A 14,555-nucleotide genomic window follows, 5' to 3' on the forward strand; every position below is an offset into this window, starting at 1 on the left:
ACGGCATTGTTGGAAAACACAGATGCGACTGCTTTGCTGCCATTTGGATATGGAAAATCCATGTGCTACATTATACTGCCATTCAGCTAAAAGACCAGCAGGTTATCATTACATTATTATTATTAGTAGTAATAGTGGTAGTAGTAGGAGTATCAATAAATTAATTAATTACAAATTGACATATAACTACTCACCATGTTAAAAGGAACATGCGTATTCTCTTTTAAGTCATTAGTTTTTACTGCGTATTTGCACATAATCATATTGATAATCCAATATGTTTCACATAACGTGTTATCCATTTCTTATATTAAGTTTGAATATATTGTTTAATACTAGACATAGTAAAGTAGTAACCTATGCTGCTGCTTCTGCTGTTCTGCTGCTAATGGTGATGTTGTCAATGACGGAAATGCACAATCATCTCTTGTAGTCAAGTCATTATATCTATACAGTTTTATGTTTTGTATTGTCTCTATATATCATTCAAGGAATGACTGTGTTGTTGTTGTTTTATGTGCACAGTTATATGTATTATCTTGTACCTATATAAGTCATACCGGTACATAAATTTATAAACAATGCGCGTATGTGTGAAATATTTCACTAGCTTTTAGAAGTAAACAAATAGACACACAAAATCACTGTCTAGACTCCCGGCAAGTCACCGCCAGATTTATCCATATATCGTTAAAAAAACTACCTTTAAATTAAAGAAAAGTTATTTTTAAATAATTTCTACATATGTATTGACTTGATACGTAGTATGTAGAAAACAATGTTGAAGCCCTAAATGCGCGGTATCACGGTGGAACGTTGAACTATGTGCTTACTCACTGAATTGTGACTACTTCCCCATTTATAACCTTTATTGATACATTCAAATACATATTTCATAAAACATGTAATGCATCTAGGCAAATAAGCTATTTTCTCCCAACTCGACACATCAAACACGTTAGCGTTCAGCGCATTGAAATGGTTGCATTTAAAATAGTGTTATTTAACCGAACCTATTAACGACCAAAACATTCGAAATCCTTTACCCCGTTTCCTACATGTACACAACCTGTCAGATTTGTCCTAGATTTACAGATTAATGGATACAATCGATGCATGTAAGTGCATTATGGTATCAGGACATGTTTTTTCGGCATAATGACATAAATAAATGTGTGTTTAATATTAGGCAATGATATTTTCGTAGAAATTTGAATTTATAACGAAGATAATTTAAAAATTGTGGCCGCGAGGATAGAGGCCTCTGCGCAAGGCCAAGGGCCGTTCGCTACTTTTTGATGGGATGGTGGACGTCACGAGTCTGCCATAGTCTCAAAATCGTCAAAAGACTCATTGACGGCCATTTAGGTGGACTACTATGTGGAATAACCATTAAGATTGTTGTGTCAGTTTGATGAGCAGAACATGGTAGGATTGGTATATGTTAGCTTATTAATTCATAGTTCCATAACTTTAATGTAGATATTTATTTGTTAATGTTTACTACACATTAAAGTTACGGCACATACCAATGTCAGCCAGAATCAACTGACTACGATGATCCAATTAATTGACCGTGAAGACAAATATTGATTCTGATTTTAGCATTGGCTTCACACTGTTTATTTAAAAGTTGAAACCAATTGCAGCTACAGCTAGTTTGAACATAAATTTTAATAAACATCAACAATTAATCTATTTTAATTTTGTTATCTTTTAGATTTCTAACCATTCAAAAAAGAAAAAAAACAACAGCAAAATAAACTTTACTGTTGTGAGGCCAAATGTATGTCACGTGGGTATTTTCTAAAAATCTTGTAATCACATGATTAAATTTGAACACAACTATGACCTAAATAGGAAAGTTTATAATCGACTTTATTATACAATGCATACACGTGAAATAAAAGTGTCACGAATTCTGGTTGGGTTTGGACACATCCCAAAATATTCGCTGAATTCTTTATGCACCAGTGAATTGTAACCACGGCCCCCAGGTTCGGGGTATAGCGGGGACTTTGACTTTCGGTCCAGCCAACCCCGGGTAAAATCCCCACCCTGCGGGGACGAACTGATGGTAAAATCCCTGCCAAATGTCCCCGCACCCAAGGGACCCTAGGTAAGGCGCATTCCCCGCTATATTTTGCGCGAAGACAAAACCACCGCATTCACCGGGGCCACCTGAAAGGTAAAAACACGGCCCATTTCCCCGGCTATCCCCGGTATACCCCCGAACCGGTGGGGGGGGGGGGCGTGGTTACAATAATTGACTGGTGCATTAGCTAGTTAATTAATGTCTGAAATGGACGTATATCTTTTTCAAGACGAATTGTGTTTTGGGAAAATTCTTCTCTTGTCAATTATATAACCTCAGTGGATTTTAAGCTTTGATATTTATATTGTGGTGATTTTCAGCTTGCTTTAATATACCAAGTAGCATAGGTTATTTGGGACATTTACCTCTCCTTACGGTATCTGCATAACCCGTATATTCGTCTAAGAAAGTGGCTTTTTACATTCAACTACAGCAAGCATGCTCCTAGCCCCATGCCTCAGATTCGTCTCCCTTCTTCCAGGTCCCGGTTCCCGGTTATCTCCCTTGGACTAATCTCAGTGCGGACATACCACGTGGTTTGTGACGTCACATTTAGTTATAACGTGAAGTAAAATACCGCTCGACTCAAAAGGGATTATCGCTGTAAGTGTGTTATTTTTATATCAATTTTTATAAAACCTAGCGGAGGCTAAGCGGAAAAATGTACACTGCACTCGGTTACTAAGCGACTTGTTGAGTAATTTATATTTTTTTTTAAAAATCGTGGGCAAATGCTGAAAATGGACAAAATATTGTTTGTTATGACGAGAAGCAAATTACGTTTCTGGTCCAAAAAGTTGTTTATATATATATTCACCATGTTTGCCTTAAAACGGAAGTCTCGGAAAGCATATTCTATCCTCATGATATATACATACCTACAAATAAGGCATACAGTATATAGAAATATCAAATGTTTGTATTTTGTTATGACGAAAAGCAAAATCTATTTGGTTATAACGAAAAGCAGTTTTTTAGGAACAATTGCCGACCTCTCTCCATTTTGCAATGAGCCCACTTTGAACCTGTTTTGCAATGAGCATCGGTTATGTTTTACAGCAATTAAAGACATATACATATATGACAACTTCATGTCACTGTTAAGTATGTCACTCAATTTATTGATCAGAAAACTTCATGATTCCAACAACACGTTGCATGTTCTTCATAAGCTTGTCTGGTATTTTTTGACAAAAATGGAGTTTATGTGTCGTAGGTAGGTTAGAAGTGCACCTACATGTAGTTCACATTAATTGTGTTTCAATTAAAACCATTAAAACAATTGAATGTAACTTAAACAAACGTTCATCGAAGTAAACGTTGCCATTTCGTCTTTTTTCATCATCAAACTTGATTAAATGCATATTGATAGACATATGTTAAAGTGGATACTACAGTGATAAACCTCGATGTCGAACAACTGAAGCAAAACCATGTTTATCGGCACAATAAAGAGGGTCAATGATTTAATCAAACAAAATGTTTTCTTCTTTCAGAATGATGCGGCCTCCCCTTGCCATGGGGAAATGCAACAGGCGAGCAAAGAAAAAACAAGGGGGAGGACGAAATTTCGTTTCATGCAAACATTAAGTGAGAAAAATGTTTCATGGCAAACAAAATGGCGGATTTAGAATGAAAAGTACTGATTCAACTTTTGCCTGGTAAGTGGACTTTTTCTTAAAATTTTGAAAAAATGTATGCGTCCAGTATGTGGCGAAAAACATATTTAAAGATAAAAAAGTTATTGAAAAGATTGTGGCTTGGGAGGCAATGCTTACAAATAAACGTGTTGTTTTTATCAATTTTTCGTATTTTCTCGGCAAATATGGCATATCGATGCATGTTGTAACTGTGCTTGCATGTATATATTCCTATTTTCAAAACTTCATGGTTATTGCTCGACTGTTCCTTAACCCCCCATTTTGTTTATTGCAAGCACAACATTCCACATTTTGGTTAAATGTAAACAAACTTCTTCACAATTGTTTAGCCTTGAGAGGATACGTTTTTAGTTCTGAGAATCGCTAATGATCACGAGTCTTTCAGTTTGGTACGTGATGTGTATCATAGAACAGAACAGAACAGAACAGAATTTTATTTAGACTTATGCTCATGCATCTCGTCATACACAAAGTATACAAATAATTATTACATACAATTTAACAATACAGTGGTCAACAATCAAAATCTGGAACGATGTCAAAGCAATATGGAGAATGTTCATTTGAAAAAAAACATTTAGAAAACATAATTACTATATTAAACAATATAAACAACATAAACTTTAAGTCACTGCAAAAATATTTTAATTATACACGGTCATTAATTAAAAGAGTCCTTCTGTTATTAGCCTGCAATAAATATTTGCACAAATTCACAATAATTGTCTTATTTTGGTTGTTAATTAGTTCATTAAACTTGAACATATTTGGACGACAATAATAGTACCTTTTCAAAAATTGGTTGCGTATATCATTATAACAACTACACTTAATGACAAAGTGGAATTCATCCTCTAGTTCATGTAAGTCACACAATGTACAAAAACGTTCATTTCTTGGAGTTCTATTAGGACCATATCTTTTAGTTTCAATAAACAGATTATGAGATAATTTGAAGTCAACGACTTTTTCACTTCAGGAACGTCACCATGGCCCGGTTAAGAAGGCGAACGATCCTCACGTTATACAGAAAATCACACAAGACCGCAGCGGCAAAGAGATCCGTCAATACAAGAACATAAAATGCTAGCCAGTCGCCGATGAAAAAAAACTCGCTTCTGTGATTACAACTCCCAAAGTAGTTAGATTCTCAGTGTACAAAAATAAATGTTTAACGTCTTTAACTCGTAACAGAACACCCAAAAGCACACGATTAGCCCTCGAAATACCACATAAACATATGCGCGTTAAACGCGCCTCATAAAATATGGAAAGTATTCAATGAAGTCAATTTCCTACAAGATATTTGAAGACACATTAAAATGATATGATTCGGAAAACACCCCCGCCATGCATTATTCTGAGGAGGCGAAAGATTTCTATCGGACTTGTTTGGCATGTTCATTCCCTGCTGTGCATCCCTTGTTTATTGCACTGGGTCACAGAAGGGGACAATTTCCTGTGTGTGTGTTTATTGACACAGGGGCATTTAGAGCTGACACTTTTAGCGTAGATAGTCTCATTGTCTCACTAATACATAATCAATCTTGTATAATTTGTATATCCAATGTATTTATTAATTTGACCGATGGGATATAAATAATAAACAAATAAGAGTAATACGTTTTTAATAGTTATATAACTGATATATTTCAATCCACTTTAAATACATGGTCACCATTGTAATATCCAAATTGTGAAGCATCATGGTCAAATCGAGTGTAGGATGATTGCCCCCCCGGATGATTGCCCCCCCCCCCCCCCCCAGACATTAGCCCCTAGGACCATATCCCCCCCGGATGATAGCCCTCCCAGACAATAGCCCCCCCCCCCCCCAGACAATAGCCACCCTGCATATATATAAATGACTTTATATATATACACTCTTTTAAATTTGCATATTCATAAATGATTTATTTAAGTATTATTTGACGTTCAATTAGGCAAACAACTTTGATGTTTTCACCATGTGAATAGTATACTATTATGCAATTAATGTGTTAGGTCAATCAGTAATTATCAACTGGATTGCACTAAAACATCTTCAAAAGAAATAAAACATATAATGTCATTATCGCATTAAGGATTATCACCCTATTAAATAATTAGGTCAATGCAAATGATAATTAAAGGTGAGAACTTACTGATCAAAGATTATTAAATAAGTGCTTAGTCAACAAATAACAGAGAAAACAATTAACTTTTAAAATAAAATAATAAATGTTTCATTGTAAAATCACATGCTTTTTCCGTTTAGTTTTCACTATTCATGATTTTTTTTTCATTGATTTATGCCTTTGGGTGAGTGTCTATCAAAAGCCCCCCCTATCAAAAGCCCCCCGTTCAAAAGCCCCCCCTATCAAAAGCCCCCCCGTTCAAAAGCCCCCCCTATCAAAAGCCCCCCCGTTCAAAAGCCCCCCCTCAATATAATTTTGTTCCATAAGTTTAAACCAATTGAAGAATGTTGTCATATTTTATTGAGTAGATCCAGATCAGACATTTTAACCCTATTTTACGTTAATTTCCTGCACTAATTCGATAAATTAGGCTACTTTAGTGCTTTAGTGCTTTCGGGTCAATTTTTTGTTGGAAATCTTATTCCTGACGAAACACCAAGTAGCTTGGAGTTTCATTTGGATAGAATATTAGCATATTGATAGAATATTAGCATATTGACTTGGTAATCAGCAAGTGAACGGTGTGTTTGATCTGGCTCAACTCAACTCGGACAAGGACTCATACAAGGACTCATACAAGGATAAGGAATTGAAAGGATAACAGTGTAAGACAATTAAATGAATAAATATCTTTAATTTGATTATTAACATTTATAAGTACATGTTATACATTAATTAACGGTATTGAACAGTTTTGTAAACTAAAAAAAGTGACCATTGAAAAAAACATATATATATATTAATGGTTATATTAAATTTCATCATAATATTTAAAAAAAATGTTATAAAAATATATATATATGTATTTATTTTTTTAGTGGGGGGGCTTTTGAACCACTTGCCCATTTTGAGGGGGGGCTTTTGAACGGGGGGCTTTTGATAGGGGGGGCTTTTGAACGGGGGGCTTTTGATAGGGGGGGCTTTTGAGTGTACCCCCTTTGGGTTGTTTCATTTTATAATAAAAATCATTGTTTTGCAAATTTGCTTAAATAAACTGGTTATAATATGCATTTTAATATTGGGGGGGGGGGGGATATCGTCCGTTTTTTCACTAAGACGGGGGGGGGGGGGGGGGGGGGGGGGGGCTATGGTCCTAGGGGCTAATGTCTGGGGGGGCAATCATCCGGGGGGGGGGATATTATCCGTACCTCGGTTAAATCATATTAATGGGCGTTTATATACATGTATATAATATAACATTACTCTTATTCTAAAGCTTTGTAATAATAATAATAATAGTTGTATTAGTTGTATTATAATTTGAAAACGTAAAAAAAAAACAACTATAAGACAAGATCATTTGTTCATTTCTATAATAAAACATCTAGGTCACTCAGATCTGAGAACTGATAGACAGCAGACAGCAACACAGATGAAGATCAGATAAAGATCAAAACACAGAAGTTGTTTACTATACACGGATGGGGGATGTCGCTTATAGATGACTTAAACAAGGCCTTTAAACACTCTATTGTGGCACTAAGGTTTTTCAATGTGTCAGTTTCTAACTACAGACTCGCTTCCAACACCACTGCTAACTACAGAATCGCTTCCAACACCACTGCTTACTACAGAATCGCTTCCAACACCACTGCTAACTACAGACTCGCTTCCAACACCACTGCTAACTACAGAATCGCTTCCAACACCACTGCTAACTACAGACTCGCTTCCAACACCATTGCTAACTACAGACTCGCTTCAAACACCACTGCTAACTACAGAATCGCTTCCAACACCACTGCTAACTACAGAATCGCTTCCAACACCACTGCTAACTACAGACTCGCTTCCAACACCACTGCTAACTACAGACTCGCTTCCAACACCACTGCTAACTACAGAATCGCTTCCAACACCACCGCTAACTACAGACTATCTTCCAACACAACTGCTCTGTACAGACTCGCTTCAACACCACCGCTAAATACAGACTCGTGTCCAATACCGCTGCTGCTGCTAGCTACATACTCGCTTCCAACACCGCCCCTGACTACAGACTCACGTCCAATACCGCTATAAACTACAGACTCGCTTCCAACACAACTGCTAACTAAAGACTCGCTTCCAACACCGCCCCTGACTACAGACTCACGTCCAATGCGGCTATAAACTACAGACTCGCTTCCAACACAACTGCTAACTAAAGACTCGCTTCCAACACCACCGCTAAATACAGACTCGTGTCCAATACCGCTGCTGCTAGCTACATACTCGCTTCCAACACCGCCCCTGACTACAGACTCACGTATCATTATGAAAAAGTCCACTTACCAGGCAAAAGTTGGTACCTGAATCACTTCATTCTAAATCCGCCATTTTGTTTGCCATGAAACATTTTTCTCACTTAATGTTTGCATGAAACGAAATTTCGTCCTCCCCCTTGTTTTTTCTTTGCTCGCCTGCTGCATTTCCCCATGGCAAGGGGAGGCCGCATCATTCTGAAAGAAGAAAACATTTTGTTTGATTAAATCATTTACCCTCTTTATTGTGCAGGTAAACATGGTTTTGCTTCAGTTGTTCGACAACTGAAAGTATCCACTTTAACATATGTTTATCAATATGCATTTAATCAAGTTTGATGATGAAAAAAGACGAAATGGCAACGTTTACTTCAATGAACGTTTGTTTAAGTTACAGTCAATTGTTTTAATGGTTTTAATTGAAACACAATTAATGTGAACTACATGTAGGTGCACTTCTAACCTACCGACGACACATAAACTCCATTTTTGTCAAAAAATACCAGACAAGCTTATGAAGAACATGCAACGTATTGATGGAATTATGCAGTTTTCTGATCAATAAAAATAGTGACATACTTAGCAGTGACATGTAGTTGTCATACATGTATATGTCTTTTAATTGCTGTAAAACATAACCGATGCTCATTGCAAAACAGGTTCAAAGTGGGCTCATTGCAAGATGGAGAGAGGTCGGCAATTGTTCCTAAAAAACTGCTTTTCGTTATAACCAAATAGATTTTGCTTTTCGTCATAACGAAATGCAAACATTTGATATTTCTATATATTGTATGCCTTATTTGTAGGTATGTATACATCCTGAGGATAAAATATGCTTTCCGAGACTTCCGTTTTAAGGCAAACATGGTGAATATTATATAAACAACTTTTTGGACCAGAAACGTAATTTGCTTCTCGTCATAACAAACAATATTTTGTCCATTTTCAGCATTTGCCCACGATTTTTTAAAAAACTATAAATTACTCAACAAGTCGCTTAGTAACCGAGTGCAGTGTACATTTTTCCGCTTAGCCTCCGCTAGGTTTTATAAAAATAGCACGCTTACAGCGATAATCCCTGAGTCGAGCGGTATTTTACTTCACGTTATAACTAAATGTACGTCACAAACCACGTGGTATGTCCACACTGAATCTACTAGCTGGGCTCTAGTGCCCAGCGATACCACAATGTGTTGAGATATTGTCGATAAAGCGTGATGAATAGTTGTATCATGCCCCCAAGACCTAATAAGCAGCCCATTAAAAGTTGTTGTTTTTATTTTCAGGGCTTATACTAATTTGGGCATCTGCATCATACTTTAAAGTCTCTGTGTATAAATGAGTATGTTGTGAAAACCACATTGCAGCGGCGGTGTGACCAGATTTACCCAATAATCACATGGTATAACAGCATTGGAGACGGATCTATTATATCAGGACGATTCAACGTTGGTTGGAGTTTACACTGTACTTAACCCACCGGATCTGTCTTCATAACTATGGGATATCATACGTATCGTGAATTGTATGTACTGCATATTAACCTGTACATAGTGATATGGAAATATCAATTTGTTCATTGATCTTTACCTCCCACGATAAAGATAAACATGATTTAACCAACATCTGAGTGATACGGATGTATCAATGACTGTACAACACACAATGCATGTATGCGCGTGATTTATTTATATATATATAATCTAGTGTATTGATAAACAAAACAAAAGTGGTTAGCATTTAACATGGGCGAAGCACCGACAGGAAAGGCTTTCATCATTATTAACAAACAGTTTAAAACATATAAAACTAAAGACCGAGGCGGAGCAGAAATTGACAAACAATGTTTAGAGAAAGTAATTGACAGGCTTGGATTTAAATGGATTAATACTGTTGAGGAAGATTACTTAAACATTTCAAAAGAAAAATTCGCGCACACTTTAAATTTGTTCAACAATTGTTCCTGTCTTCAATGTCAAATCTTAAGTGAGGATTATAGCAATTTGGACTACTTTTTGTTTGCAATAAGCAGTCACGGGAAGGAAATTGATGGCTGCGTAAATATTAACCTTACGGATGAACTTGTTCCTTTGTCAAAGATAATCAGCATTTTAAACGACGATCGCTTGAAGAACACTGTGAAAATACTGATAATCCAAGTCTGCAGAGCGGATCCGTCGAATAAAGGTATGTGCACATTACGCCAGAAGCATCCATCCCTGTATCATTTTCCGAGTGATTATGGCCGATTTCAAGGCTTAAAGCGAAAGCAAAAGTATACCACTTCTTATTAAAAGATATTTTACAGGTTTGATTGTCCCGTCTTTAAGCCTGAAAGACTTTAAGATTATACAAATTAGTTGAAACTAATGTTGGTTAGGTTATGATCGATTATAAAAAATTCCATGTATTTTCTGTAACCATTTCAGTCTCCTATATTCGTTCAAAATTGAACGCTGCTTCTAGATAAAGAAAATTGGGCTAAATAGCGTTTAGTAAAAAAGGGTATTTGTTACCACTGCCCGCCCCCCCCCCCCCCCCAAAAAAAAAAAAAAAAAAAAAATAATAATAAATAAAATAAATAAATAAATAAATAAATAAATAAATAAATAAATAAATAAATAAATAAATAAATAAATAAATAATAAATCAATTAAACAATAATAATAGAATAGGGTAGGTAGGAAGATATAACCTTTTTGAACCAAGATTCTGTACCAAACCGACCTATATCAGGGTATATCACTAATGTAGAAAATTGCAATTTTAAAATGGTAAAATTTCAACTTGTTCACTCAAAACATGCACATTTTTAAGCAAATTACGAACAAAATCCACATAAGGCAAAAAGTGGTAGGGTCGGGAGGAACAAATAGGGTCGGACGGGCTAGTGGAAATAAAAAACACACCACAGAACGCCTTAAACATGCGTGGAAATATTTAGTTATAATTCGATCATAAACAATTTCCTTTTTGCACGCACTACTATACTATTTTAAAGATGACGAACGTAAGGAATGTTTTAGTATTATTTTGTAACATATGAATCATATTACCAAATGGTAAAACAAATACCAACTTGTTCTTGATTTTTTTAACTCGACAGATGAGCATAACGACCACGCTGTGGATGTGAATATTTTGGAGACCAGCAAACACGTAAGTATGAACGTATTTATTAAGCCCGTTAATACAAGGTATTTACGGGATTTTAAAGAACTCGGTATTCAAGGGCACACAGAAACTCGGAATATGATATAATGTATTCGGTTCACAGATTCTCTCAAAAGAACTAGTTTTGTTATGTTGATCATTTATATTACACAAACCAAACTGCGTTACCGATGTCTTGTCATTAGAGAGTGTTTATTTAATATTTACAAACAATAATATGAATGATAGTCCCTATTTGGAATATATATTTATCTATATTGATAAATTGTGTTTTTTAGAGCGAAGATGAGGCCAGGGGAGATGACGAAGATCATGACAGTGATGGAGAAGACTGGGATGGAACCGGCGACGAAAATGACGATGACAGTGATACATCAAGCGAAAGTGAAACAGAAGATGACATGGTTATGGACGACGAAGATATGGGCGACGAAAATATACCTCTACCGTTAAACATTGCGATCCCTCCTAATTTTATCTTGATATTCCCGACATGGTCTGGGAGAAAGGCAAAGAGGAGCCCAAAGAAAGGATTCTGGATGATATCCGCCCTAAGTGAGGTTGTAATGGAGCACAACTTCGCTGCAGGGAGAATGGACTTTTTACAGGCATTAACTAAAGTAAGTGAAAAGGTAGCTCGCAGAGAAACCAAGGTGAAAAAGGATAGAACGACAAAGAAAGAAAAGAAGAAGGGAGAAAAGACAAGTGGAGGAAGGCAAGATGACGGAAATAACATGGATGGACAGAGAAAGAAAGGAAGGAAGGCTAAGCCTGGCCAGAAGAATACTGTTACTGTAGTTCATAGATTGTTGAAGCCAATATTAATCTAATCCTCTTGTGAATTAAGGATAGCGAATGCATGTACTTTTGTAACTAGGACCTCGAAGTGATGGTATATAGAAATATTTAAAAAAAAATTCTCAAGCTAAAATGACCGCATAAAAGCTATTCTTAAGTGTTGTTATAATGACAGATACGGAACAGATATAACATCTTAAGTCCCTTTTAAACATGATTAAGCTAAGCTCACTGTTTTTAGTTTTAGAATACTGTGTTTTGTATTTACATTTTTAACTTTTTTTGGACTTACCTGTAAAACAAGTACGGAAAAAATATTTTCATATAATAAAAACAAGATTAAGTTAAAAAGAGGCTGGATGAAATAAGCTACTTAAGCTTGTTATGCGTTAGAACATTGGAGAAATTTGGGCCAGCGTCGACTTTTAAAGACCCATTAGCTGCAGATCAAGGGAAAAAGTTAAATGGACTCGCTCCCAGATATTGATTTTGCAACGATTTGTTTAAACTATGTTGTACTTATACTAACTTTCATAAATAAACACTATACATAAACTGGCAGATTCTTGAATAGACTTTTGTAAATCGGAGCATAAAATATACCAACTTTCAAAAGCGTTAATAACGCTCTTCGGCCTTATATATAGCATTGTCTGACACAACTAATTATTCTAGATACAGACTCATGTCCATCACCACCGCTAGATACAGACTCATGTCCAACACCACTGCTAGATACAGACTCATGTCAAACATAACCTCTGACAACAAACTCGCGTCCATCACCACCGCTAGATACAGACTCATGTCCAACACCACCGCTAGATACAGACTCATGTCCAACACCACCGCTAGATACAGACTCATGTCAAACACCACCGCTAGATACAGACTCATGTCCAACACCACCGCTAGATACAGACTCATGTCCAACACCACCGCTAGATACAGACTCATGTCCAACACCACCGCTAGATACAGACTCCTGTCAAACAGAACTACTAGATACAGACTCATGTCCATCACCACCGCTAGATACAGACTCATGTCCAACACCACCGCTAGATACAGACTCATGTCCAACACCACCGCTAGATACAGACTCATGTCCAACACCACCGCTAGATACAGACTCATGTCCAACACCACCGCTAGATACAGACTCATGTCCAACACCACCGCTAGATACAGATTCATGTCAAACATCACCTCTGACAACAAACTCGCGTCCAACACCACCGCTAGATACAGACTCATGTCAAACACCACCGCTAACAACAGACTCGCGTTCAACGCCACCGCTAAATACAGACTCATGTCCAACACCACTGCTAACTACAGACTCGCTTCCAACACCACTGCTTACTACAGACTCGCTTCCAACACCACCGCTAACTACAGACTCGCTTCCAACACCACTGCTAACTACAGACTCGCTTCCAACACCACTGCTAACTACAGACTCGCTTCCAACACCACTGCTAACTACAGAATCGCTTCCAACACCACTGCTAACTACAGACTCGCTTCCAACACCACTGCTAACTACAGACTCGCTTCCAACACCACCGCTAACTACAGACTCACTTCCAACATTACCGCTTAATACAGTCTCATGTTCAACACCACTGCTAACTACAGACTCGCTTCAAACACCACTGCTAACTACAGACTCGCTTCCAACACCACTGCTAACTACAGACTCGCTTCCAACACCACCGCTAACTACAGACTCACTTCCAACATTACCGCTTAATACAGTCTCATGTTCAACACCACTGCTAACTACAGACTCGCTTCCAACACCACTGCTAACTACAGACTCGCTTCCAACACCACTGCTAACTACAGACTCGCTTCCAACACCACTGCTAACTACAGAATCGCTTCCAACACCACTGCTAACTACAGAATCGCTTCCAACACCACTGCTAACTACAGACTCGCTTCCAACACCACTGCTAACTACAGACTCGCTTCCAACACCACCGCTAACTACAGACTCACTTCCAACATTACCGCTTAATAAGTCTCATGTTCAACACCACTGCTAACTACAGACTCGCTTCAAACACCACTGCTAAGTACAGACTCGCTTTTAACACCACTGCTAACTACAGACTCGCTTCCAACACCACTGCTCACTACAGAATCGCTTCCAACACCACTGCTAACTACAGTCTCGCTTCCAACACCACTGCTAACTACAGACTCGCTTCCAACACCACTGCTAACTACAGACTCGCTTCCAACACCACCGCTAACTACAGACTATCTTCCAACACAACTGCTCTGTACAGACTCGCTTCAACACCACCGCTAAATACAGTCTCGTGTCCAATACCGCTGCTGCTGCTAGCTACATACTCGCTTTCAACACCGCCCCTGACTACAGACTCACGTCCAA

The 14,555-nt window shown here is 37.4% G+C and overlaps 2 protein-coding genes across 3 annotated transcripts; both read left to right on the forward strand.

Annotated features, from left to right (window-relative positions):
• The first annotated feature begins 1,050 nt into the window (after nucleotides 1-1,050).
• LOC128207395 (uncharacterized) lies at nucleotides 1,051-12,703 on the forward strand. 2 transcript variants are annotated; one of them, XM_052910278.1, is made up of 4 exons: nucleotides 1,051-1,118; nucleotides 9,463-10,363; nucleotides 11,283-11,335; nucleotides 11,629-12,703. In XM_052910278.1, the coding sequence occupies exons 2-4, from the start codon at nucleotides 9,922-9,924 to the stop codon at nucleotides 12,178-12,180; spliced, it is 1,047 nt and encodes a 348-aa protein (XP_052766238.1). In that variant the 5' UTR covers nucleotides 1,051-1,118; nucleotides 9,463-9,921; the 3' UTR covers nucleotides 12,181-12,703. The 2 variants fall into 2 exon arrangements, with proteins under 2 accessions (XP_052766238.1, XP_052766237.1); XM_052910277.1 differs by lacking the exon at nucleotides 1,051-1,118 and adding an exon at nucleotides 1,125-1,428.
• A 130-nt stretch (nucleotides 12,704-12,833) lies between these two features.
• LOC128208434 (uncharacterized) lies at nucleotides 12,834-13,754 on the forward strand. The gene has a single exon (XM_052911998.1). It carries the CDS (start codon nucleotides 12,834-12,836, stop codon nucleotides 13,752-13,754), a length of 921 nt encoding a protein of 306 aa, XP_052767958.1.
• The last annotated feature ends 801 nt before the right edge of the window (nucleotides 13,755-14,555 follow it).

Source organism: Mya arenaria, chromosome 11, assembly GCF_026914265.1.
Source record: "Mya arenaria isolate MELC-2E11 chromosome 11, ASM2691426v1".
Taxonomy (NCBI): Eukaryota; Metazoa; Mollusca; class Bivalvia; order Myida; family Myidae; genus Mya; species Mya arenaria.

Bases quoted from the DNA above. Each gene is read 5' to 3' on its own strand.
- LOC128207395 (XM_052910278.1), top strand. From the start codon at position 9,922: ATGGGCGAAGCACCGACAGGAAAGGCTTTCATCATTATTAACAAACAG. The intron at 10,364-11,282 runs GTATGTGCACAT...TTAACTCGACAG, and splicing joins AGCGGATCCGTCGAATAAAG to ATGAGCATAACGACCACGCT. The intron at 11,336-11,628 runs GTAAGTATGAAC...TGTGTTTTTTAG, and splicing joins TTTTGGAGACCAGCAAACAC to AGCGAAGATGAGGCCAGGGG.
- LOC128208434 (XM_052911998.1), top strand. From the start codon at position 12,834: ATGTCCATCACCACCGCTAGATACAGACTCATGTCCAACACCACTGCT.